The sequence below is a fragment of the Marmota marmota genome, unplaced genomic scaffold (assembly GCF_001458135.2).
Source record: "Marmota marmota marmota unplaced genomic scaffold, marMar, whole genome shotgun sequence".
Taxonomy (NCBI): Eukaryota; Metazoa; Chordata; class Mammalia; order Rodentia; family Sciuridae; genus Marmota; species Marmota marmota.
Window position 1 is genome coordinate 19444774 of NW_026000037.1, and position 27787 is coordinate 19472560.

The following is a 27787-nucleotide window of genomic DNA, read 5'->3' on the forward strand; positions in this document are numbered from 1 at the left end:
GAATGAAGTGGAGAAAAATAATAGCCAGGTAGAAAAAGAATATTTTTTAGAGGGAAATATGCCATTTCACTTGCCTTGGAATTGATTCTAGAGTTAGCTCCCCTGTGTCAGTTGAGTTTCTTCTGGCTGTTTGCCTTACTATTCTGAAATCTCTAGTGGAAACAGTTCTGAACCCAGCTGCATGATGGAATCCTTGGGATCTTTGAGCCTTCCAAGGTCTGGAACAACCCTCAGAAACCTGGCTTAATTAACCTGCACTGGGACTCAAATACCACCAGTTTTCTGAAACTCCCCAAGTGATTCTTACACCAGGAATTATTGTTATATTAAAGCTCCTCTAAAGAGCTGAGATTCCACTCAGGTTCCTCCTGCAGAGAACAGGAATTATTTAAGGTCCAATCAAAAAGAAAAGCAGACCCCCCCCACCCCTACAAATGTGGACTGAGGTTGTGGGTCAGTGATACTATGCTTGCCTAGCATGCAGGAGGCGTGGGGTTCCATCTCAGAACAGCAATAACAAGAGGAAAAGAAAAAAGGAAGACAATAACCAACAAAATAAGCCTCAATAAGTGATAACTCTAAAGGCAAACAGACTGATGTGATAAGGGGGAAGAGGTAGAGACCACAACAAATGCTCTTGTTGTGCTGACTAGATGATAGACCTCAAAATAGCAGGACACTTCCTGCAGCCTATATACTTCTTCCTCACTGTGTTCTATACCTATCGGGACACTTGTCCTTTAGGAATACTTTAGAGTCTGTGTATTGAACTAATTGAACACTCTCAGCCCAAACCGTCTATAGCTTACCTTCAAATGACATCTCCTGGGTTATGCAGATATATTCAAATGATATGCAAAATAAGGGGAAAAGAAAAGACCTACAGTTGGCTGAGCCCCCCAAAGGCTCCTGAAAGAAGTCAAATGTTCTTCACAAGGAAACACCTGACAGAGTCTCTACCTCATTAGCAGAGTCCCTGTAGCCAGGACCCAAATCTTGGCCTTATCTGAGGACTGCTGCCTTTGGGAAAAAGTAGGGCCACCAGACTGAGAGCTTTCTCAGTTCTCCCCTCCACCCCAAGCAGATGTTCAGGGCTGCAGCAGAGACTGACTGCAGGGGAACTGGCTAAAGCTGCAGGAGGGCCCATACATCTGGGCTGCTCTGAGCAGATGGGGCACAGCTGCTTGGTGCATACACAGCTGGGCCCCACGCCTGGTGTGGGTCCAGTCTCCCTGGGCAGCTCATCTAGCCATCTAGAGCTCAGGGGCAGAAGCTCTGCACGTGCCAGTCTGAAAGCCTGGCAGACCTCTCATCTGATTGTCTGTTCATGCCTTCTTCCCAGCTGGCTGCTCAGGGGCAGTTCCAGTACAATCTACCTAGGCTGGTCTATTTTACCTCCAAAAATAGCTCTTAATACGTTTGTGGATCTCCATTTTCAATGCCATTACCTTGGCTGAGAACCCATCATTTTGTCCCCAGGGACTTCTGCAAGCAATAGCTCTATCAGGTCTGCCTCCAGCCTTGACCCCTCCCAACTCCTATCATCTGCTTTGCAGTCAGAGGATTCTTGAATATGCACATCCAAACTGGTCCATTCATTTCTTTCAAATGAAGAAACTGCCTGTATGCTATTGTGATGGACAACTCTTTGTGACCAGATCAGTTAAGATGACTCTATTTCTGTTAGAAAGCATCTTGACCCAACAGGACAAAAGTTAATAGATGAAAAATGTTTTAGAAGAAATCATTGAAACTCTGGTGACTAGTTCCTAATACAGTTTTCTCAATCAGGCAGGTACGCATTATAATGTGCATCAAAGACAAGCAAACAGGAGAGAAATGAACTATACCTTCAAAAAGCTCTAAGAATTTTCCTGATGATCACATATAATCCCTTTAACAGTGATACAGAATTAGTATCTTAATATTTACAGATAAACAATCCAAAATTAGTGAAGATAGGTAATCAATATAGTGTCACATAATTAGTTGCAGGAAAAAAAATAGAAATGAACTAGTTTGTACTATTAGTCTAAAAGGACACTGTCTCTGCCTGGTACATCATTGGAATCAAGCTTTCTTTGAGCACTTTAAAAACAGTTTACCAGGCTGGGGATGTAGCTAAGTAGCACAGCATTTGCCTAGCATGTACAAAACAGGGTTCTATCCCAACATTGAAGGAAAGAAAATTTACTGTTTACTAAAAATGGGATGTAAGTTGTTTGTAGAAAATTGAGAGAAAAATAAAATTGTCTGTAACCATACCATACAAAGATAAAACTGCTGATATTAGTTTGAGGGTTTTTTTCCCCCCTTAGCTTTTTCCTCTACAATTATATATCCATAGATCAGTTAATATATGACACACCGTTGGTTGAAATGTATATATAATGTTGTGTTTTTTACACTTTTTTAAAATCAAATATATCAGAAGTGATTTAATTGCTTAAAAAAATAAAAGAAGAAAGGAGAACAAAATTAAGTGGTGAGAAGGAGAAAGATGACTCCCACATAGCAGTTGGAGGTTTGGTTTGAAGCAAGTGAGGCTGGGCTGCACAGAGCATGCACATTGACCACAGCAGGCTGGGAAATGAGCCCCACTCTTTCCAAACCTCCCCAAATCAATCATCCCTACACTTGCCCTTCCTGTTTCTCCTGCAGGCAGCAACTTGAATGATGGCTTGTGGCATTCGGTTAGCATCAACGCCAGAAGGAACCGCATCACTCTCACTGTGGATAATGAAGCAGCATCCCCTGCTCAGGACACCACCCGGGTACAGATTTATTCTGGAAATAGCTACTACTTTGGAGGTAAATTCTCCAGCCTTTGAATTCAAAAATAAATGGGCAGGGGGAGGGAAAATATAGGGGGCAATTATATCTCACTTTGTCAATTAGGCAATTCTTCTGAAGTATGTGTATGCACACACACTCACACACCACACATACACGCACACACACAGAGACACACAAACACACCTAAAATAGTGTGAAGCAAAATCTTTCATAGCTGTGCAAATATAAATTATCTAGGACAGTGCTGAGGAAGAAAAGAACTTGAGCTATAAGTGCTGGTGTTACATAACACATCCAAAGGAGATTTTTTTGTAGCCATGCCAAGCTCTGTGATCGCATTGGAAAAGAGAAACTCAGCTGAAAACTTGGGGAAAGTGAACCAAGAGTCAGCAGTACCTGCAAGAGGGAAAATTCAGGTGCAGAGGCAAAGCCAGCTGCCCAGCCATCTAGGCTAGTTCAATGTTATTTTGTAGTCTTAGCCACTGTCTTCCCTTCTCCACTTCCTCTGAGTTCCTCCTTGCCCATGGAGAGGGACAGCTGGGAGTGGGGGGGAAGTAGGAGGCTCTGCAATGTGAACCACTTCACATTCTATTCTCTCTGGTGTCTGGTGAATCCTGGAAATCTTTCTGATGACAGATACACAAGAACAAATTGGTGAGGGTAAATAACATATGATCAGGCATCTACTACATCTGTATACACACACATATACTCTTATTTAGCCTTTCAATGTTATTTCCTTTATTTTAAAAAATAATATCTGATTCCTTAGCCAGTTATTGGTATTCTATAAACCATCCCTGAAAGGAATTTAAGCTTCATGGCTGTCTGACCTTGAGCAAGGCACCAATAATCCCTGGACTTTCTTATCTGAAATGTGGGAAAATAAGCTCAACTTCCAGAATTGCTAGGAGAGTTAAGTGAGAGCAAGGTTTAAATATATAGAATGGGAGCTGGGAGTGTAGCTCAGTGTTAGAGTGCTTACCTAACATGTACAAAGCCCGGGATTCATTCCCCAGCACCACACATACACAAAATTGGGCAAAATGGCACCTGTTATATGAGAGAACATGGAAAAATTGGCTTCAGTTCTTATAGATATGAGCATGGGGTTGGGATCAAGATTATAGTCCCTAACTCTATTTCCATTACAAAATTGAATTATTATATAAAAGCATGAAGTGCATCCCCCACCCCTTTCTTTCTCACATCTGTACACATTCTCTCAAAGTGCTGGGGATTGAACACATGTTAAGTGCACACTCGACCATTGAGCTACAACCACAGCATCTTTAGTCTCTTATCTTCACACCCTAGCATGTACAAATCACTTCTCTCCTCTTGAGGAAATGTAGTTAAAGCTTTGAAATACACAAGGGACTATGTAAGGTACAGCATACATATTTGGGGGAAGGAGGAAAGCAGGAGGGAAGCAGTGCAGAGCATAAGAAAGAACCTCTGGTCCTTCAACCCAACTCTTCTCCATGTGTGCAGTTCTGTCTTACCTCATTTGATTCATGCAGCAATTTTGTGAGGTAGCTAATAGCATTCCCCATTTAATAGATAATAAGAGTGACATTTGCTGACATGAAGTATGTATCTATGTAAGGTGGCAGACCTAGTAAAGTAGTAGAGCAAGGACTCAAATACAGAACTGTGTTCTCCTCAGCCTGCTAATGAAAGCAGAGAGATAAAAGCAAATACAGAAAAGGGTATTCGGGTCCCTGAAGATGTACATCACAGACTGCATAATTCTGCCCCACATGCACTATTTCAGCAACAGAGAAAGAAAAGTGCTCTTAAACTTATTCTAGAAAAACTGATTTCAAATAATTATCATTAAATAAGTATCTGACCTGTCACAAAGGCAAAATGACTCCTCTCATTTAAAGAAGTTCTCTTAGAGGTGGACTCTTCAGGGGCACTGGGCTTAGGAGATAAAGATTTATCTGTGATTTGAATAGTGTTTAAACAAACTCCCCATGCATAGACTGTAAACTTGAGGTGAAAAATGAGTTTCAGTAATAATAGTTAACTTACATAAATTCTCTCTACAGCTTCAATTAGAACTTGTAGCATCTCTCTTCATTTTATAGTGTGTCTGTGAGCTGTTAACCAGCTGCCGGCTTCAGCCCAGCAGTGACTGTCTATTAGAGATGGCTGAAATAATTCCCAATTATTTATGGGTTATTGCCATGTTTTCAAGCTTGTATTCCCATATGCTTTGAACCTATTAAAACCATTGAGATGGAGTTTGTAAAGAGCACCTGCTTTGCTCTATACCTGTCTTAATGAGAAGTAGATATGCCCTTATTGGAAGCTATGCTAAATCATTGCAATGCATTTTTCTCTTAAAAAAAAAGATACAGCATTAACCTTTCACAAATGCTATTATAGATCTATAACTCTGTGCATTTAAACCCTAGTTCCTTTAATGTCTGGATTTGCTTTGCACATGATTTCAAAATTCCAGTTACATTCCTGTGTGTACCTTTCTCAGAAACTAAGCCTGTTAATGCTAACAATTAACCAGGCAATGACTCTGCTGCCATGCTTACCCAAAACATGATTTCCTTTGAAAGTGTAATTCAGAACTGAATTGTGCATTTAGACATGTGTTTCAAGACAGAGCCAAGATGCCTGAGTAGTTACAATATGTTTCTTCCTTGAGATGAGTGAAGGATGCCATGCCAAAGAATGACAAATAGCTTGCGAATAAGAAAAAAAATAAGAACAAGATAAATGTTGTAGTGTCGGTATTCCCTTTAACACCCTCTTTCCCCCTATAAAGTGATTGAGTATTCCCATTTTGTATCATTTCTGTCCCCTCCCTGAGAATGCTAGGATTTACAACAAAAGTACATGCACTGCGATGAATGAAAAAGTACCAAAATAATTAGACCTCAAGGTCTTCCATCAATAGGTCGCCAAAACAATGACTGATCATTTCAGTATTCTTCATCTTTTTTCTCTGTCCCACAGGGTGCCCCGACAATCTCACCGATTCCCAATGTTTAAATCCCATTAAGGCTTTCCAAGGCTGCATGAGGCTCATCTTTATTGATAACCAGCCCAAGGACCTCATTTCAGTTCAGCAAGGTTCCCTGGGGAATTTTAGTGATTTACACATTGATCTGTGTAGCATCAAAGACAGGTAATTATTGTCTCTTCTCCTCTGTTCTCCCACCCCCTTCCCATTCTCACTGTTCTAAATATGAGTTTCTTTAAGCAAAATTCTAATCCACCAACATTAGCCACATTAGACATAATTGAGTCGCCTAATGGAAAATATTTCTGAAAGGATTTCAGGCCCAGAGAAAAATGGTTTAAATTAGTTGAGTCTCTCTTCATGTTGACTTGCAGTAAATGGGATATGCAAATTAAATCAAAATACAAATTTGTGAAAGGATTAAAATTTTATGCATAAACAACATTTGATTACTTTGAAGTTAAGAGTAAAGCAAAAAGGAGGGAGGAATTGCTTCTCTCCTGAACCATTTCATTCTTTGCTGCACTGGGTATCTTTTCTATCACAAGCATCTAAGCATCAGGCCTCCTGGGAATCTGACAGCAAAAGCTTTGGGCAGTGTCAGACTGTGCACAGCAGTAGCCTGGGGGTGGTTGATCTTCACTGTCATGATCCCCTATGCGGCTTTGTTGACCCAGACCCTGGCTAGCAAAAATCAGCACTCTTATTCTGCAACCCATAGATCTAGCAAAAGCTTAGTTTTCTCCATCATTTCTCCTGGGATGTGGCTCTTCTCAGGTTGGGAATTTCTAGATTTAAAGATAAACTGCAGAAAACCACAGAGAATGAATTCTGGATTTTCAGCAACATTTGCCATGTTCCCCCTGCAGCACCCACCTCCTTTATTCTTTTAATTCTGCTCACCCCAGTCCAAATAGCATTGATCCAATATGCTGAATAAGATCTGCTAAGTGCATGGGCTGTGTGTTGGTGATAGAGATCCTCTGCTCAAATTTCATCAGGGAATTAATTAGTTATTACAAAAAAGTGAGATAAATGACCAAGCAATGCACCCTTATTTGTGGGACACATGGCAGTGGCAATTTAGTCTTGCTCTAAGAATGAGATCAATGATGCTGAGTGGAATCTTAAAGGAGGAGGCAAAGTCGGGAATGGCCAAGGCGGGAGTGGGTGGGGATTGGAAGAACAGTGTCATGAAAAGACATGAAAACAGGAGATAGCATGGCTTACAAGTATTAACTCAGAATACTTCTTTTGCCTTTAAAATCTCTATTATTGGAACAAAAGCATTTTATAACTGATGGTATGTAATAGTTTAATTGACAGCACTTATTTTTCTCAGTGGTATATAATTGGTGGTATATCTTATTATTCATAGTGTCTTTAGATTCAATTAATATAGTTCATATAGAGAGGATCAGTGTGGTGAAACACATGGCTTGAACTAGAGAGGTGGACCTGTTCTTCAATCGTGAAGAATTCTGTGTGCTAGTGAAATGTGCCTTTATGTTCTAGGCAAGAATCAGGAAGAAGGGCTGGGATTGTGGCTCAGTGGTTGAGCGCTCCCCTAGCACTGGCGGGACCCAGGTTCGATCCTCAGCACCACATAAAAATAAAATGCATTGTGTTGTGTCCATCTACACCAAAAAAATAAATATTAAAAAAAAGAATCAGAAAGAAGTGGTCAAATTTGCACAGTTGAAGGAGTATTCCAGAACAAGTTAGAGAGTAAGCACAGATCTAGGAAGGTGACTGTCCATCTTTGTCTGGGGGAGCAATGAGGAGAAGTATCAGGTCTTCTACCAAGTGACATAGAAATCAACTATGCAGAAAATAGTCTGTGCTAATGCTGGGAATGACCCATCAAATTTGGTGGAGCTTCATGTGCATGTTTTCCTGTTAATACCACAACTCAGGGAATCATCAATAAAGCACACAGACTTCCTGGTTTGTATGCTTTATTTTTTTTTTTCTATTTGACCAGGTGAAAAAGTGGGTAATAAAATGTGTGCTTCGTTAAAATGCACTAGTTAAAGAACTCAGAAGAAAGGGTATTACAGGGAACAATTTCTCCCCTTTGGTCTTTAATAATGGTGAGATATAAGCATCCTACTTCATCAGGCAGCAAAGCCTTTTGCAAAGTGTGGATCAATACAGGGAACATTTATCAATAGGAATCTCTTTGATACCTTAATTTCTAATCAAGGAAGCTCTCATTATTTTTGATTACATGAAAGTCATTGCTATCTACACTGCATCATTACTTTTGTGTAATTGTAGTCTTGGGTAATTATATTACATACAATTGTGTTTTGGTTAATTGTATAATAAGGGATTGTGTTTAGTTTAGTGGGTAAATGGTATGTTTTTCTTGACTTGCCAGACACTTTCTCTAAGAGAAGGGAAACCCATGGCAAAATGTTTGCTTTATGCATTATTGATTGAACCTATATTTAACACTTGTTTGAGAGAGACAGGGGTAACAAGGAGAGACAGGTGGTTTCTGAGTTTGGTGTTTCATTTATAATGTCCAATTAAATAAGAACACGATTTCAGGGTAATTGCAAAGTCACTGCCTTCAAGGAATGGACAACTTGGTGGAGAGGGAGGAGAGAATAGTGTGGTTGTTACTTTCCTTATCTGTGTTCCTGTCTGAAAGTTCATGGAGGATGGCCTAAGAGTATCTTCTCCCAAACTTCTTCCTGTCTCTTTCCTCAGAGGCTACAGACACCCAGGCCTCCTCCCTTACCTTCCATAGCTCTCCTTCTCCTTCAAAGTGAAAAAGGATCATCCCTACCGGCCTCTCTTTCCCACTGGTCCCAATTATTACACATTAAAGGTCTTGGTGCTGGTCATTATGGGAAAATCAGATACGGGAAACACATGGTAGTATTTATAGAAAAGGCATGATGGTTCCAATATCTTAAGAGGTTCTCCAGGGAGTCTCCTTTGAGATGGTGGCTGGAAACTCTGGTAGGTACTGACTGGTTTGAGCTGTTTACAGTCTGCTTTTGAGATATTATCTTAACTAAAAAATGGAAGGTCCTTTCTCAGGAATTAAAAAATTTTTATTAATCTGCATGCCAGTAATGGGCAAATTACCAAATATCTTGCCTCTGGGAAGAAAGGAGGTGGAATAACTGGCCAGGCCTACAGCTCTAGCAGCACGGAAAGCATGGGTTTAGGCAGTTCCTGTGCCTAATTGTGCAAAGACAATTAGACAGAATAGGAAGAGACAGCTGGGATACCAATAGACCTTTCCAAGGAGACCCCACACCCTTTAATAGTCCCTATTAATTTGGGAGATACAAAGTACAGCTCCTCCAGTCTCGTGGTCTCTATATCCCAAGCTCTGGTTCTTTGAGCTACATTTGTTCCCTCCCTTGAAGGCAAGACATTGTATTCTAATCTCTCATTGAGAAAAGGTACTTTCAATAATTGCCTCATTTGAAGAACAGCTATTTATTACACTCTCTATAGTTCAATCTCACAGAAAGGCATTGAGTGAATAAGTGAAACAAACATGTATATTTGTGAATAAGATACTGAGTTATAGAACCCTGGAAGTATAGAACCACAAATATCCCTGCAGTCAATAGCTTTCTGTCACTGTGACAAGATATCCAGAAAAATCAACGTGAAAGAGGAAACAAATTATTTTGATTAACAGTTTCAGAGGTTTCAGTTCCTGGTCACTTGGCTGTGTTATTTCTGGGCCTCTGGTGCGGCAGAACATCATGATGGAAGCGCATAGTAGAGAAAAGCTTTTCTCCTCATGGTGGCCAGCAAGCAGAAAAAAATTAGGGGATATAGACAAGGTAAAGCCTACAATGGCTTGCCCCCAAGGACTTATTTTCTGCAACTACACCCCACCTCCTACAGTTTCTACCACCTCCCAATTGCCCATTAAATCATAAAACTATCAATGTGTTAATCCATTGAGAATATCATGATCCAATCACCTTCCAAAAGTCCCATCTCTGATTGGTGCATTGGGGAGCAAGACTTTAACATGTGAGCCTTTGGGGGAACTTTCCTGATCTAAACCACAGTAAGCTCAATTTTCAAAAATGGGGTGACTATGAGCCAGAGATGTTTTTCAGCTTTTCTAAATTCACATACAGCTAAAGTTGCAGTCAAGAGTTGAACACTGCCAATGTTCTTTTCTCTGTACAATCTACTAAACAGGCACTGACCTAGAAATGTCAGTCATTGTGTAACTGTGACTCTAAATATGTAACACCACCTTTTGCTGAACCAGATAGATTTTTTACAAATATGCAGTATGTCTTATTCTTTGTCATCTTTATGTGCCCAATGGGTGGTTCTAGTCAAAAGAGGGACAGTCAATTATTGTGCACTGTCAGGTAGGGTCTGAGTGGAGCAAGATGGGCCAGGTCCAGAGGTGGCCTGAAATCTAGTATCCTATGGAAAAGCCATTCAATGCCAGAAACAATCTGCAACACTCTGGAGTTCAAGTTATAGGACAGTAGAGACAGATATCAAATGCCAGCCAAGAATTCAAAGAGAAGTTGGAATCCAAGTACAAAGTCCAACAAGGAGTGGGGGGGTGGAGACAAGGGTGCTAATGAATGAGTTAGGGATGTCATACCCAGAAAGAAGCTTGGACCCCAGGGTAGGTGGCTACAGTTTTGAGAGGTGTTAGAATGCACTTAAATCCCAACCCACTGCTTTCCACCTTGAATGATGTTATGTTATCAATCTTTGTTCCATGTTTCTCCTCTTGAAAGACCCAGATCATAAAACCTCCCTTTATGTTGAGAGGTAAAAGAGAGTGTGATATCAACAGTTGCATATCTAGTATGAAGTAATACTCAGAAAATGTTCACCATGTTCATTCCCAAACCCAAAGTCTTTCCTGGAGAGAAGGGAGGTTCTGATCTCTTTCAATAAATCCTCAAACCCCACCAAGGCCAAATGATTCCCAATAGTTTCTGGGAGTGACTCCCACAGAAACATATCCTTGCATGTGCCCTAAATTGCTCAGTTTTACAACACCCTTTTTGGGTTTCAGTTTTCTCTAGTTCAAGGAACCTGCCTAGTTCCTCGGACCTCTAGTTCAGGCCACCAGCCAGTGCCCATTAGTAAATCACCCATTCATTTGAGCCAAGACTGTAGTCTTGCCAATTTTCTTAAGGCAAAAGTCTCAGAACCAGTGCTAGGATGAGGTTAGAGATCCAATTTTAAGGTGGTCCTTCCTTAGAGATTCAGGCTTGTGCCAAGTGTGCATTCCCAGTTTAAGGACTTCCTTAAATCTTTTAAGCAATTTTATGTTTGCATCAGAATCATCAAAAGTGCTTGTCTAAATACAAGTTTCTGAATGGGGGAGGGGGCATGAAGGTTAAGCCTAAAAATTTGAGTTTCTAATAAATTTCCTAGTTTTAGTTGCTGTTGGTAAGTAGGGCCAAGTGACTACTTTTTGATAATAGCTACCTTAAAGAATCTAATCCTAGAAACCATGGAATTGCTGGGACTCTTCAAGGATGATATAGATCTGGGGGAGAAAGGATGGTCCCTGCACCTCTTGAAACCACATGTAGCTTCTCTCCTGGCCAGAATCTCATGGGATCTCCAAAAAGTTCTAGGAGACCTGCCTTAATGTCACTTTCTCCAAAGGGGCATTTAAGTAAGTCCCAGAGGTAGTGTTGGGGGGGGGGATGAGTTTTCTTTTCCTCCAAGACTTCCCTTGTCTCACCTCCTCCCTGCTTTTCAAGACAAAGTCTTGCTTATTACAAATCAAAATATTCAAATGCATAAATGATGGGGGATTTGGGTTGGATGGGAATGTGGTTTTAGAATAGCTGAGGGAGTCAACAGTTATACTCATGAGATATATATGAGTACAATTGATTGTCTTTTTGGTCCCCACTGAATGGCATAGCTTGATCTTTTCTTCTAGAAAAATCACACAGCTTATAGATGGTAGTAGTACCATTATCAACAAAGTAACCCTCACCTCACATACTGACACCTTGTAAAAGATTGACAGACACTGGTTTCAAGACCTAGTACTGGAAAAGGGCTGGGATAGGTTCTATTTTCTGTGAACCTTCTTCATACAGTGATGCTATTCGGGAAAGTCCTTGGAGATCATCCAGCCTTAGTTTTGTACAGCCAGAAATGGAAGTCCCACAAATAAAGTCAGGTACAGAACCAGGAACTTCTCCCTGGTCTTTGCTATTGCATCTCAAGCAGAATTTTCACTACAATTCTTTTGAAAGTCAAACAATTTTTTTTTTCAAAGAATGGATCACATGTAAAACAGTGCATTGGATTTCCTATAGCCATTTTTATTATGAAATGTAGCTTCTCCCTTCACAACCACTTCATTTCTCTCCACACGTTTTCTCTAAAGAAAAGCATTTGCCAAACTTTCTGGTCAAGATTCTTACCTTCTGGTCTCAGGGTTTGGAGTGCTGTAAACATGGGGAGGAGGAAAGCATTATGTTGGATAACCTCCCATAAACAGACTCCTGCTAAAACCCACCCTGTATGTGGGAGTTTGTCAAAAACAGTGGGTAATATAAAAAGATTACATTGCGGGGTAATACATATGTTTTAGTTCTCTCTCAAATTGAAAGCTTTTACATTGGGTGCCAGAAAAGCCATCCTAAGGGCAATGCCCACACAATCTGTGCTCCAAACTCTAAAAGTGAGAAAAGTTGCAATATGGTATTCTCCCTTTATTCATGGGATGGGGCCAAAATCAAAAGATCACTTCTGCTTTTTTTTTTAAGTTATCATTTTTGCTCTATTTCATGGAGGAAAAGGAAAGATTATATTTTATGCACTAGTTACTGAGCAAACATTCTCTAAATATCACTTCATTCAATTAATTCCACAGTCCTGCCAAGTCCACCCAAGTGGTCCTCTAAAAGAGTGGCTCACAGGTCACATAGCATCTGTGGTAACTTGCTAGAAATACAAATTCCCAAATTTCAAATCATACCTCCTGGACCAGAAACATGGTTGCAGGTGAAATCTAAGTATTAACAAATCCTCCAGGTGGTTCTCATGCACACTCAAATTTGAGAACCACTGTTTTTTTTTTTTTTTTTTTTCCCACTATCACCATTTTACAGATTAAATCACCAGTGGTCAGGGAGTTTCAGTAACTGCCCAAGGTCACATATCTAGTGATTGGGGGTACTGGCATTCAAATCCAGTTTTCCTGATTCCTCAATCCATATAAATATGGAGGGCCTATTCTCAAACTTCCAGAGCAATAGGAAAAACAGGCATGTTTTTTTCCAGGGAAGGTGAAGGGAGGTGTCATTGAGGATTTAAGACTTTAGAAAGAGATCCAAGAATAGGCTCAATATGGGGAGACCAAGCAGAGTCTTCAAGATGCTCCACAATGGCCAACTAAGGCTGAGACTGAGAGCTGGTGAGGTGTTGGATATTTCTTTGCCTGGTTTAGAGGGGCTGCATTGGAAGCAGTGGGTAACAGAACTTGAGTCAGGATCAGAGAGAACTAACCAGCACACAAAACAGTCTGAATCTGAATAAGAGGCCATATTATTAGCTAAGTTTTAAAGAATGCTTACTATAGGCCAGAATATCATGAGAGATAGATAGATAGATAGATAGATAGATAGATAGATAGAGTGTGTGTGTGTGTGTGTGTGTGTGTGTGTTACCCTAATGATCTGGAATAGATAATATCATTAATTCTGTATTACCAACAATGAAATTGAGATACAGAGACACTAAGTAAGTTGCCCAAGGTTACTTAGCCAGTTTGTGGTAGATCTTGACTACACATAAAGGAGTCCCATGGAAGAGATTTGGCCTGTCCTTGTATAGTACTAATTTGAATCCAATGATGGTCAAACATTTTGCCTTCTTCGGCATCATGGAAAGAAGAAAATGTTGTGTTTTCATCCAATGACAAAATCACAAAGTGGGCAGTATTGAGAAGAAGACAAGGGACGTGGAACATGAGAATAGAGCACCTCTGGAAACATAGGTTATCATCCATGCAGCTCACTGTCATAGCCTTGTGATGAACACACCAAGGGACACTGTGAGGGAGCTCATGCCTCCACCAGGAGATTTAGCTTTGCTAGTTCTTCAGGCTGGTTAGGAGTGGAGAAACTTCAGAACTAGCCTGGCATGACCATTCTGTGGCCATAGATTTTGAGCCAGTTTTGGTATGGGCTGTTCATCTGGAATTCCCTATAAAAAGTGCAGATTCATTTGTCTGCTCCTTAAGTGAAAGTTCTTCCCATCCCCATCTAACACCTCTTTGAATGTCAGTAGAGAAGAGAGGCTTGGGAAAAATACAAGGAGGATTTGTTTGGAATGAGTGCCCTTTAATGAGTGCATCTGTGTTCTGTTACCAACCCCATCTCTCTCATCACTTGTTTTCACAAGGAAATTGGATGATAATGTTGGTGAAATGGTACTTCTCTAACTGTGCGTGAGGAAGGGCACCAAGGTACATTTGATTTATGGCAAAAACAGAGGGTCAACCACACTGAAGGTGGCATTTTATTCGGGCCCATCAGACAGTGTTGAGAATCTTCCCCCATCAAAGGATAATTTGAAATGTTCATGCTGGAAACAAAGCCAGACTGGTGAGCTGAGTGAAGTCTCATGAACACTTCCAAAGATGATGGATTCCGTCTAAGAGCTATTGCTTTGAGACTAAGGGGTGATGCACACTTTCAGGGAGCCGTGAGAAAGTGTCTATCAAAATCTGTAGGTGTCTGGATCATCTGTCCTGAGAAATACTGGCTAAGCAATTTAGATTTTAGACAACATAGAAGCCAAGGAAACTTTTGATCTTAGATAGAAACATGAGGAAAATGTTAGTTTAGATTCTCAACTTACTTTTGTGAGGCAGAAAACATTTCTAAATTAATAATTAGAAGAGATTCTTCCTTGTTGATCTCTTCACAGAATCAATATCTCAATGAGCCTTCATCCAAAATCCTGATACAGGCCTTCCATCTGTTTTTCCACATTCTCTAAAGGAGCTCCCATCTACACAACCAACACTGTGTTCTTTTTCTTCTCTACATTGATGTGCACTCCTTGAGCCCTTGAAGTCTGAAGACTTTTAACACTGTTATTCTCTGGTCCAAAATAAAATATAGGTAGCCATAATAAGCAGCATTTGTAGACACATTTGGAAGAGAAAATTTCAATGTTGTGAGACAATGAAAAACCAGATTTAACCTCCAATAACAGGTTCTCACTTATTGCTGCTACAGAAATTAATTTAAAATCAGCATTGTACTATTTTTATTTTGATTAGGAACTCTCACAGAAAGTTCATAGAGCTCAAATCTGGCCTTGTGGATTTTATGGTGACACAGACATGATTTTATGGTTACTAAGCTGCGTCCACCTGCAATTGTGTCATAGGCATCGTCGGCACCATTTACACCAATGTGTTATTAACTGGCACGGAGCCTGAAGGTGACCTTGGCCCCTGGTTAGCAGATGAGGAAGCTTACATTAACTAAGTTTAATAACTTGCTTTAAAATAAAATCAAACTCCAGATTTTGTGGTGGTTTAAAGCCTTTGCATTTTAGCTCAAAAGGAATCTCATCTCCTTCCATTATTACTGAGGGTGATGCATACACTTTATAGCCATAAGTTGTTAAAACAAAAGTCAGGTGATATTATTCCCTCATCCCTCTTGGAGTGTTGACAAGGATTGACTGAGAGTGGAAAGATGAAAGTTCTTAAAGTTAAAAGCAAGAGAGACAGAAATGGATGGGGCACTGTGCATATCAGCGGGCTGGGTTTTAGAAAATCTGCACGCAGGCAGGAAAGGATGACATTTCTTTGAATAATTTACCTACATACATAACCTCTTTTATTTTTTTGGACAAGTGATTAATGTTTTCACTTGATTCAAGTTACAGATTTGAAATCTTCCCTCGAGGTTTAGCTTCATCTTTAAAAGATCTCTTGGACATGATTTAGTAGGCCTACTGCAGGGCTCACTTCTCCCAACACTGGGATATAGCACAGGCCAAGCAGTGGGTATCTTAACACCTGAGAAATGCAGAGGTAAACAAACAAACCTAAGCAGATACTTACTGAAGAGAATGCTGATTCAGTTGGAATTTTTGTGTTTCCAATATTGCATTCTTTAAATTCGTGATGTCCAGCACAACCAGAACACCATTAACTTTATTATGACAGAATGTTACAATCAGCTTGCTACTTGTTTTTATCCATGCTGAAAATTACACTTTTAACTGCAATAATTAGGTAGGGGGCTATCCCAGGTTTGACCATCAAAATAATCCTTGGAGTTGTTCTTAAGCAACTCTGGCTCTAGAGATTTGCCCAGATAATTTTTTATGAAAATTGCAGGACCTCACAATCTGAAATGGGTATTATATGTATCAATATTAGCCTTTGTGTGTACACACATGTGTGTACATATTCATGTATAATATAACTGGACCCAATGTATCCTGATACACTCTTCTGGTTCCCAGAGAGATTACACACATTTTGCTAATCTTACTCTGAGACCCCATAATTCATTCATTGAATATTTTTTGGGTGCCTACTTTTGTTCCTGGAATATTGCTTTGCCCTGAGAATCCAGGAGTGACCAAAGTATAGAGTGTGTAACTTAAGAGCACATGCCATTATTTCTGTACTGCTGTGGCCTTCCTTGTGTCCTAGGATCACAGGTCTGCTTTGGTCATAATGGGTCATTCATTCATTTATCTCTCGAGTTTGGCACATCCTGGCTATACCAAGGGCTTGGGAAGAGGGGGTGATGTGGTTGGATGCGGAACACAGCACACATCCCTGACTTTAGCAAACTCCATGGAAAGACAGGTTTGCCTAAATAATCATGGAGATGAACATATTCTCCCAAAGCATGATGTAAATAAACAGGCTAGTAGGAGGGAATCTTAGAGGAAGGCTGGTTTTTATTGGGGATGGGACAGTATGTCAAGAAAGGGGATTGTGAGTGTCATTGTCCTCAAACTCTGCATAATTAACTGTTCGGAGGCCACTGCAAATTGTTGTCAGTGAATTTCTCAGAGGTCGGCACTTCCTGATGCTTTCTACAAACCTCTGGCTGATAATTCCCATGGTCATTGTTCTGTGTGTGTGTCCTCTGCTGAAATCATTGCCATGGGGAGAATGGGGTGGAGAAGTGAAAGATTCTTCTTTCATTAATGGAAAGAAACCTAACTATAGAGTTTAGCTAAAAACAAATTCTTTGTGTTTCCCTAAAGCCATGTTTGCTGGGAATTTCTGTCTGACATTAGTATCACTCCTTTCCTCTTCTCCTTCACCTCCCCATTCTTTCCCTGACTGCCATGATTAAAGAATTTATCTTCTAGTAATTCATTCTTAATATTATATAGGCTACACCAACACTTATCAAAACATGACAAAAGTATGTCTACAAAGTAAACATCTGTGTAAAGGTGGGAATGGTATGTCAGCTTGGCAATTTGGGAAATCCCAAAAATCTGAAAGTGACAAGAGAATACACATTTTAAAGGTCATTCCAATTACCATGCTGACTCATGTTAAGTTTCAGGTCTGGAGATTTACACACTGAAGGATGAGAGCATGTAGCTTGCAGGGACTTAAGCATACAGTGAAGAGAGTACTACAAATTACTATTGTTTTCAGTGGTATAAAATGATTCTTGTGCATCTGAGGCATTTGATTAGTACAGGAAACCAAGTATAGATAAAGAGCAGGGCATAGCTCTAAAGCTTGATTCTAACCTACATTTGGCACAATGGTATAGGGACCTATCAGAAAAAGTTCCAAGGATGAATTCCCATCTTCATTTAAACTTCCATCTTCATTTAAACTTCTATATGCAACTGCTTTATTCTCCACAGCACCGTGAACTCAAAACACAACACTTCTTGATAGAATTTTCCCAAATGTAGGACCATCTTTTAGAGAAATACAATAATTGAAAATTTGCAGTCTTCCATCTCCCCAGACACATTTATTGTTATAGCCTAGCTATTGTGAACATCAGATTCTCCATGTGCATTTCACATGACCTCCATCACACATTAGAGCCAGAGACATTACAGGCAAAGTTCCAAATTCTCCAGCTTGTGTTTTGCCATTTTTTATGGTCTTCCCTCTCCCCTCTTTATCTTTATCTTCTACTCTATTAATCCATCATTGCATCTATATGTACTTACTGAGTATGCAGTTTGTCACCACCTTCAAGAAGCTCAAGAGCAAGACAGCCACACCAGAACAACAACAACAACAACAACAACAACAACAACAAATAAAAACAGACATTTTTTACATGTTCATGGTACAGAGAAGCATGAGGCTATATCCCAGATACATATATTTAGGCAAGCAGAAATAGAAATAGGAGTGGCTAGAGCATTCTAGAAGTGGACAACTGTCATCCCCCAAGCAACCATTCCTGTTCCTGTCTCCAGGGAATGCTGCCATTTTGTTTTTCTGGAGTCCCCTTCCCAGTTCTTTTTACCCACATTCAGCCCATCTATCAAAATCTACTTCTTATCTTACCTACTCCGTGAATTCTTCCTATTTACATTGATTTGTGCCTATTTGAATGAAACTGATACTTTCCTTCTAGAATTCAGTATTTGAACGTCTCTTATACTTTTTTTTTTTAGATTTAATTTAGCTCCCAAACATAATCATTATGTGTGTTTTGTATTCCATGAGAAACTTCTTGACATCAGTGATGCATTCATTTGATAGCAGGTGCTTTGTGATAATTTGTTGAATAATTTGAACATTTTAAATTATAACAACACTTGCTCTTAGTAGCTAGGGATGAACTGCCTACAAAGCTTATGAAACTCAACAATGAATATAGTACTGTCCCAAGATTTAGAATGAACTTGGAAATATTTAATAACTTTGTACACTCAAAACTCTAGAGACTGCTGTCCAAGATTTAGAAATTAAAGCCCTTCACCCCTTTCTCATCTTGAAAACTTTCCAATGTGGTTTGTGCCAACTATCGCTCTATTTGAATAGCAAGAGTGCCTAATAAAAGCAACGCTGGTGCCAGCTGTCATCGTTCACATGGTGTTAAGTGCTCCTTCTGTAAGCACTAGCTAGCAAGAGTATTTTTGTTTAGCAAGGCCATCATAAAATTAGACAAGCAAACCATAGCAATGGATTTGAGCAATGTAGTCTATAAATAATATAGTGGAAGGAAGCATACAAGTACATTATCTTTATTACAATCTTGTGCTTTAAGGAAACAAAAAAATGGGGCAGCTCTGTAATAGAAGGCAACTGTGAAGAGGAGGCAGCTCTAGAGAAATACACAAAATGTCTTTGGTGATTGTAAAGGATGTCAGCAGTCTCCTGGTAATAAGATCTGCTAAGAGTAACCTCTGGATTCTGTGCACCTCTAAACAGCTCCTGCAGGGTGAGGTGGGCAAACCTGTATTTACCTGGAAGGAATGATACCAAAAACAAAATGTCACTGAAGGGTGACAAGGTATCAATGTGGGCTATTTATCTGAGTGAAGTTATTGAAGAGAAAAAGGATTCCCATGAGCCCAGGAAGCAACACTGGAATCAAGTACAGACTCTACTGTGCCACTGTTCCTTCCTTCCTTCCTTCCTTCCTTCCTTCCTTCCTTCCTTCCTTCCTTTCTTTCTTTCTTTCTTTTCAAAAGGGCCTGACAGAGCCTTAAACAGCATTGTTATTATTCATTTGGCTTTGTCAAACTCTCCAGCATCTTCCAACATAGAGAGCTGCTTCTAGCTTTTGCCAAATGTCATCTAAAGGCTCTTTATTTAGAAAGAGGAGGAGGAGGAGGAGGAGGANGAGAGAGAAAGGAGGAGGAGGAGGAGGAGGAGGAGGAGGTATGAGATGCATTTTTTCTTCTCCTTAGAAATTTTTTCTTCCTTGTTTCAACACTATACTCCAACTAATGTCACTTAAGTTCACTGAAATAAAACAATGGAGTTGAGGGTATAGCTCAGTGGTAGAGCACTTGCCTGACACGCAACAGGCCCTGGGTTCCATCCTTAGCACTGCAAACAAAACTAACTAAATAAATGAATTAAACAGTGGGCCAAGTGCCATGATAGGGATTATTCCTCAAATAGTTACCTTGTTTAAATCTGTGGAGAGCTACGTTAAAATATACAGACATAAACTATTCTCAGTTTACAAAGGAAGGGACTGAGGTTCACAGGTATTAAATGACTTTCCCAAAACTATTTAGACAGCAATTGTCTGCATTAGAAGTTAACAGACCAGGGCTGGAGTTGTAGCTCAGTGGTAGAGTGCTTGCATAGCATGCATGAAGGCACTGGGTTTAATCCTTAGAACCATATAAAACTAAATAAATAAAATAAAAGTATTGTGTCTGCAACTAAAAAAAGAAAGTTAACAGACCAACAAACAACTAGGAAAATAATCAATCAATCAGTCATTCAATCAATCAAATAAATAAACGATTCAAGGAACTCTAAATAGGTCTCTTTTTTTAAATCTTTTTTTTTTTTTAAAGAGAGAGCGAGAGAGGAGAGAGAGAGAGAGAGAGAGAATTTTAATATTTATTTTTTAGTTATCGGCGGATACAACATCTTTGTTTTGTATGTGGTGCTGAGGATAGAACCCATGCCGCACGCATGCCAGGCGAGCGCGCTACCACTTGAGCGACATCCCCAGCCCTCTAAATAGGTCTTACTGGATCATCTTGAAGATACAGGAGAACATCAATGAAAGACTAGACTGCATCTGAATTAAGGCCAATATTTCCAAAGGAAGATAGTATCCGATTACAGTGGGATGGTGAGAAATTGAATTATAAATAAGGAAAACCAAATGCGTAAAGATCATTGTAGCTGAAGAACTAAATGAAGATGTCTATAATATCAGACACTTAAAATAAAAACAGTTCATTCTTGGGTGTAACATCCAATGGGAAAGGGTAGAAGTGTCATCAATTGTACACTCCTGTTTTCCCACACTACTCAGCATGCATTAGCACTTCCTCCCCACCTGAGGAATGGATGGAAATTATAGGAATATAATATACATTTTTGCTGTAATGCATCAAACACTGCAGCTCTAGGTCAGCATAATGCATTTTTTGATGAAATTTTCTGTTTTATGCAATAAAATACCCAGTCACTAGAGGTGATCAAGACTCTGAAATATGACTATTATGATAAAAGAGCTGAATATTTAATTTTATTTCCTTTTAACAGATTTAGATTTAGATTGACATAAAAACTCAGAAATCCTGGGACTATCCTTGTTCTGATTTCAAGTCTAACTCAGAGCCCTTTGATATTCTGCAACTGTATGAAGTTAAATTATAGAAAGAAAATATTACCACAGTCTGGTGAAAATATCAGGCCCTTTGAAAAATCATTGTTTTCAAAGTAAATTTGTGAATTGTGATTCTAGAGTCATATACCAGTCTTTTATGAGATTTCTTTCACATACCGTAATCCTGGTGACTGATGGTCCTGGGGATCTGTCAAGAGTCAGTTTCAGAGTGTTAGGATTAGTCTACTTGCACCAGATGCTCTCCAAAGTAAAGACCACCTCATGGGGGCTCTGTAGACAGCTAGTTGAATTCATTTGAGTCTTTATACTAGCAAAAATGTCCTCACAGAAAGACATATGCCAGACTATAAATGACGACCTAGAACATTCTTTAATATAATTATACTTTGGATATGAGGTGCCCCCAGAAACTCCTTAGTTAGTACAGGGATGTTTGGAGGTAAAAAGCCTGGATTGTGGGAATTGAAAGGATAGTCCCAGGATTTCCGCCTCACCTTGGGCCCAGAGCATAGGTCTCAACCAACAATGGACTAATCCTCTGTAATTGTGAGTCAGAATAAACTTTTCTTCCTTTACCTTTTTTCCCCCCCTTGGGTATTTTAGTCACAGTGTCAAAAAGCTGACTAACATAAATGTTAACCATGAGTTAATGTAATTTTAAAATTCAGCCTCAATCCTGAATTGGCTAGTAGCTTTATATTTTGGAAAGCATAACAAACATTTAGGAATCTCTTAAATGCAGATTTTTGGACCCCACAACTCCAGAAATTTTGATTGAGTCCATCTGGAATGGAGACTTAGAATCTCGAATTGTATGAAACACTCCAGGATATCTGTATATCAGTCCTTTAGAAATATTGAGTCAGCATATGAAACAGACATTTCTTTATTGAGCTCATCATAATATAGTCTCATCCAAATTTTTTCTACACAGTGGGGAACTAAGCTTCTAGTTCTGTCTAACGTTAATGGTATTCTACTGAAAATGGAGATTTTTTTTTTTTTTGTTCAAATAAGTTTGAGTAATGCCAGAGTATAAAAAGTTAAATGGATTTCCTTTTTTTTTCAGCTTTTCTCTCTCCCCCCTCCTCCCCCCCTCCTCTCTCCCTCCCCCCATTCCTGGTCTCTGCAGTGCTAGGATGAAACCCAGAATGCTCTGCATGTTGGGCAAGCACCCTAACCCTGAGCTATACCTACTACCTGCCTCCTCCATCCCACAAAATTTTCAGAATTTTTCAGCATTTTCTGAGGCCCAGCTGTTCGTATGTGTGTATATGTGTGTGTGTTTGCACACATGCACTGAAATGCTTATAAAATGTGTAAGAGAGGATTGAAATTTCTCAAATATATGAGATCGCAAACTTTTGTTTGTGGCTGAGTAAGTAACTCAGCAGATGCATGAGACTCTGGGTTCAATCCTCTATTCCACAAGTACACAAACAAAACTATAATATGCTTTTGGAATCTCTGCCTTAGAGTTCATAAATCATAGTAAACACCAGGAAACTTTTGGATTGTTTGTTGTTAGCAGCAGGACACCAGCTCTGGGAGGTAGTCAGTAGTGTAGATAGAATGACTTCTAGAGGTAGCATTAAAGAGAACTGGAGGGCTATTGATAGGCATTCATCTTAGCTTTTCCCACGTTTATAAAAAAGCAAATGGTTATGTGTTAAGGTCATTTCTATGCCAGTTTTTTCTGTTTTCTAGTAGGTGCTTCTGATTTATTTATACTCTGGTTTGTAGCTTGCCAGTTTAACTTCTGGGATGTTAAATGAACCACTTGACTTGTGAACCTCACTTTCTTGTAGATAGTGGTCCTTGTCTTAGAAGGTTGTTTCATTGATCTGTTGATATAATTATCACGATGGCCTTGCACTAAGTTCACCACACCAAGCCTAGTGTTTAATACGTGATAGAAACATTTATTTTACATATTCAAGTTTCGGAGGCAAATGAAACAAAAAAAGAGAAGGAGTAGGATCTATCCTCCCTCCATCCCCACATCCTTTACAGGTTGCAAAGACTTCAAGTTTTATACCAACTTCGATGCTGGCAATATTGGTGTCAGGCAATATGGAAATCCCAGGCATGGCTTGGGCTCAGTGAAGAAAAAGAACATTAAGAGAGAAAGACCCCAGTGACATTGTCCATAGAATTAGGAATAAAGATGACTTCCAACATTTTTCTAAGCTCCTTCAGGGAAAAATAAAAGCAAAATGAGATGTGACCTTCACCATCTCAGAACTAATTTTCACATGGTATTCAGTTTCAATGGAACAAAAATACAATTGAACAGTTACACACTGAACTTTGTGGTGTTGGTTATTAATGCTGAGAAATTATTTTGGAGATGGGTCTAATAAGCCTAACATTCTTAGGAATTTTTCAGCAAAGAGAAGAGGAAATATTGGCGAAGGTAGATTCTTCTGTTAAACTGGGAAGTGTGGGAAGTTCTTTAGAAACTTGCCATAATTTTGTCTGTCCAGTACCTCTGAGGTTGCTCCTTCATTATATCCAAATGGCTCTGTAGGAGTTTTACAGTCTTATATAACCTCTCACCTTGGCTCAGAGTGGACTGATTCATTCATCCAGGGCAAAAATAGCTTCTTTGAGGTATTCTCAAACTTAAAGCTAGAGAGAAAGGTTATTTTCTAATAGTGGGCGCCTCAGGCTGCGGAACATAGCAATTGGCAGTCGTATTTGCTACAAGGAAGGAAGCTGTAATATAAGAGTGAGCCGTTACCCTCAGAAAAAAGCAAAGGACAGGAAGGCTGGAGTCCCCTGGCTGGCTCAAGTCTCCAGGCTCAGCATTTTCTGAGGCCCAGCTGTATCCTGTTCTCTTACCATTGAGAGTTGTTCAGCCCTTGTTTGAATTCTATAAATCCATGTCTCATTCTTTAAAAATGACTTCAATTGGATTTTGAACATTTCTAACTAAGGTTCTCATTAATATGAGACGTATTAGACCACATCTTTCACACTCTTAAATTTAATGCTGAAGAATCCAAAGAAGTTGAAGGAAAGAGACATAATTGCGAGAAGAAAGGATTTAATGTTCTCTCTTTTGTTTGTGTTTTCTATAATCACCATGTGCAAAGGCCATAGATTTTAGCTCAAATTGGATTCAAAACCTATTCTGAGAACAGACAAAAAGTCAGGAGCCAATTAAGTTGTTGACAGGCTGTGGCTGGAACAATCACCAACAACCTGTGGCCATTAGCAGATTTATCACTGGGTAGTGCTGTGCCAATCTGTGGCTCAGATCTCTGCCCTTACTTCTCAAAGCCACAGGTGCAGATCTGCAATGAAGCAAAGCAGTTGCGTTGCTCACTTCACCCCAGGAAGTCAGGATTCCTGCTCAGGTGGATAGAAAATGGATGAGACTTCAAAGAGCAAGCATGAAGTATGACCTTTCCTGGCAGCTATATGGTTAGCAACAGAAAATAGAAATACTGAATGGCTAAGCATGATGGTGCACACCTGTAATCCCAGGTACTTAGGAGGCTGAGACAGGATCACAAGTTTGAGGCCAGCCTGGGCAACTTAGCAAGCCCCTATGTCAAAAGATAAAGGGCTGAGGATATAGCTCAGGGGTAGGGTGTCCCGAGATTCAATCTCCAGTATGAAGTGTTGGGGAGATTGGGGGGGAAGAAAAGCTTAGTAATATGCAGCCCAACCCTCCCTTCCCAGAAAAAAATACATAACAGTTGAAAAAGAAAAGAAAAATCATTGTCTGTGTCCTTGTCATAAGACATCTGCAAGTATAGATGACAATAATAATGAGGTCAGGCTTGTTCACATGCTATATGGCCCTATTTAGGCCTTCTCATTGATTCACATAGTGTTTTTGGTCTTGATTTCACAATCAAGAAAACTGAAGTTCAGAAAGGCAGAATTATTTCAAAAATTACATTGATGGAAAGTGGTGATTTGAGGATTTGAATGTGGGTCTCTGATGCTTGGATTATTTGAATATGCCCCCATCACCTCTGTGAAGGAGTTCAAGCAATTCCTCAATTGGGACACAAGAGGTCATAGGACAGACAGTCGCAGATCAATCCTCACTCCATCATACCACAGTGGCCATGTTCAGTCAGACATGGCAGCCTCTGGCTCAGTACCTAACTCTCTCAATTCAAACATGAGCTCAATTGTAATCAACCTTTGAAATGAAACTTAAAGAATTATAAAAAAGAGATTGTCATCTTGAAACTATAGGACCTGCTGGTGTTGCTTTACTTCTTCTATGAATTCTGCAGCCACCCACTGACCTCAGTAGCAAGGGCCAACCTGGACAATACTAGTTTCCACTGGAGAATAAGGCCTCCATGAGTTTGGATAATAAAACCTGGAAGTATATTGATGGGCCCAAGTGTAACCTAAGCCCTCTTGGCTTCTATTATATGAGTGTTTTAAATTATTTTATGTGCTAAAATTATTTTATGTGGTTGTTTTGTTTTTGGTACTGGAAATTGAACCCAGAGGCACTTAACAGCTAAGTCATATCCCCAGTGCTTTTTATTTATTTATTTATTTTTATTTTGAGACAGGGTCTTGTTAAGTTGCTGAAGGCCTCACTAAGTTGCTGAGGCTAGCTTTGAACTTACGATCCTCTTGCCTCAGCCTCCTGAGTTGCTCTTATAACAGGCATGCACCATTGTGCCAGTTGGTAAAATTATTTTTTTTTCTGCAAAATTTTAAGTCTATCTATACCATATAAGATCAATAATTGAAGATTAAATCTAATGCTTCTAGTTTGGTCTCTGAAAATAATTATTAGAGACTTCGTCTCTGAAAACAACTATGCTTGGACCCCAGGGAGTAAGGAGTGTTACAGATTACAATCATATATGGACTTCAGTATCCATTTTATTTGGCTATACTGTTTTTGGTTTCTAACTATTGAGAAAAATCTTGATTCACATAGATGAGAAATAGCCCAGTGGTAAAAGTTCTGGATACTTTACCTTGCAAGAGAAGATATTTTGCAATAAGACTGATCCAAAAGCCTTCAAAGTAGGTCTAATTTCTTTTCTTTGTTTTATATCTGAGAACTGTGTGTTTTTATTAGAAATGTAGAACTGAAATTAATATATTATCAATGTTAATATTTCCTATATTATAGTATTATTTCATATGATGTTTACCCCTTTACCTTTTCTTGCTTTATTAACATTCAGGGGAAAGAGCATGTGGAAGGCAGATGTTCTTGAGCTTGACTAGATTTACGTGGATGAGGCTTTGGAATAGTGGTGCCCTCCCCTCACCCATTCTCCCTACATGGACTTGAGCTGACTGAATAAGATATGGCTGGTGCTGTATAACATCTTGATAACATGCCTACTCAAAGTTCACATGTGCAAAGGGAAGGTGGAAGGAAATTTCCATTATGACCTCTAGAGTTAACCTGGAGTACAAAATGTTAGTGCATTGTGTTAAAATCTGATACATAACACGTTTGGAAGCTATACTATTTTAATTCAGAATTTACAAGATAATTAGAAATATTTATAAAAAGCCACCAAAAACAAGAAAAGGGAAAAAATAATACCTCAGAATTTGCAACTGCTCTGAACTATCTCTACAGAGTGTTTCTCACTTGCAGTCTAGCTCTTTCTTATTTAGTGTGCTCTGGAAACCTCTAGTTTGGAATCATCTGGAAGCTTCTGATTAATGCAAAATCTCAACATAGATCCACTCAGACTTATGTAACAGGATCTTCCTTGTATCAAAGTTTGAGAAACACTGAGCCAAACAATAGAATTAGTACCATTTATGGTGGATTCTGAGTGATGTTCTAAAATTTGAGAATAAAACCATTCAAGTAATTGGTGGAACATGACTGCGTATTTCCTGATTAATCCCAGTATTTCAAAAGAAATGCCCACTCTATTATATGAAACAAAATCATCCTTTTGTAAGAATCACAAAACCCTTTACCTAACTGAGGTGAGAGAACAACCAGACTAGACTGTTCTCTTGTGAAATCCAGAGTCCCCCTATAAGTTCTGTGGTATATTTCCATTCTGATAGAACACTTCCTTAGAAGTGAGAAAAAAATGGATTGATTAGAGAAATTCAATTCATTTTAGTCAAAATGCCTCCCACCAGGCTAATAGGCAGTTATCTTCCTTTGAATTTTTGGTACATATTATTCAATTATTTGAAGGTAAATGGGATTTCAGTAGCAAAGTTTCACAGTCTTAGATTGCTTTGCTTATTAATCAGGGTAGGCATGACACTGATATGTTTTTAATTCTGAATTTTCTCTGTTTTGAAGAACTGGCCTTAAAAGACCCCCGAGTATCACTGCGGTTATAAACTAGATGTGTGTTTTATAGTGTAGGGAGGATATGACTGTTTTTTTTGCTCAGTGGCCATCAACAGTCAATATAAGGAGAGGCACACAGGCCAGAGTATAAGATTCCGTCCTTTTTGAAGCCCAGCACTGTCACTGAGATTGGGATCACTGATGTCCACTGCAAACTCTTTGACCATCATTGCTTGTCCATTATCTGGGGATCTTCTCGCAACAATCCACAGTTGACTCCCTGCTGGGAACTAGACCCAGGCAAATTAGGAAACTGACTTCTGACACTTTTCTTTTTATTCACTTAATTCTTTAATGTGTGCATCTGCTGTAATTACAACAAATTTCAATTATAATGAAGATCCAACTGTGGGGGTAAAATGGGATTATGGTAAT

The 27787-nt window shown here is 39.3% G+C and overlaps 1 protein-coding gene across 1 annotated transcript in view; it reads left to right on the forward strand.

The window, feature by feature from the left end:
* Cntnap5 (contactin associated protein family member 5) overlaps positions 1-27787 on the forward strand; it is a 790323-nt gene that overhangs the window by 434693 nt on the left and 327843 nt on the right. Inside the window, exons 9-10 of the mRNA XM_048812122.1 lie at positions 2662-2811; positions 5779-5950. Of these exons, the coding sequence (XP_048668079.1) occupies positions 2662-2811; positions 5779-5950 (322 nt within the window). The remainder of the gene's footprint in view (positions 1-2661; positions 2812-5778; positions 5951-27787) is intronic.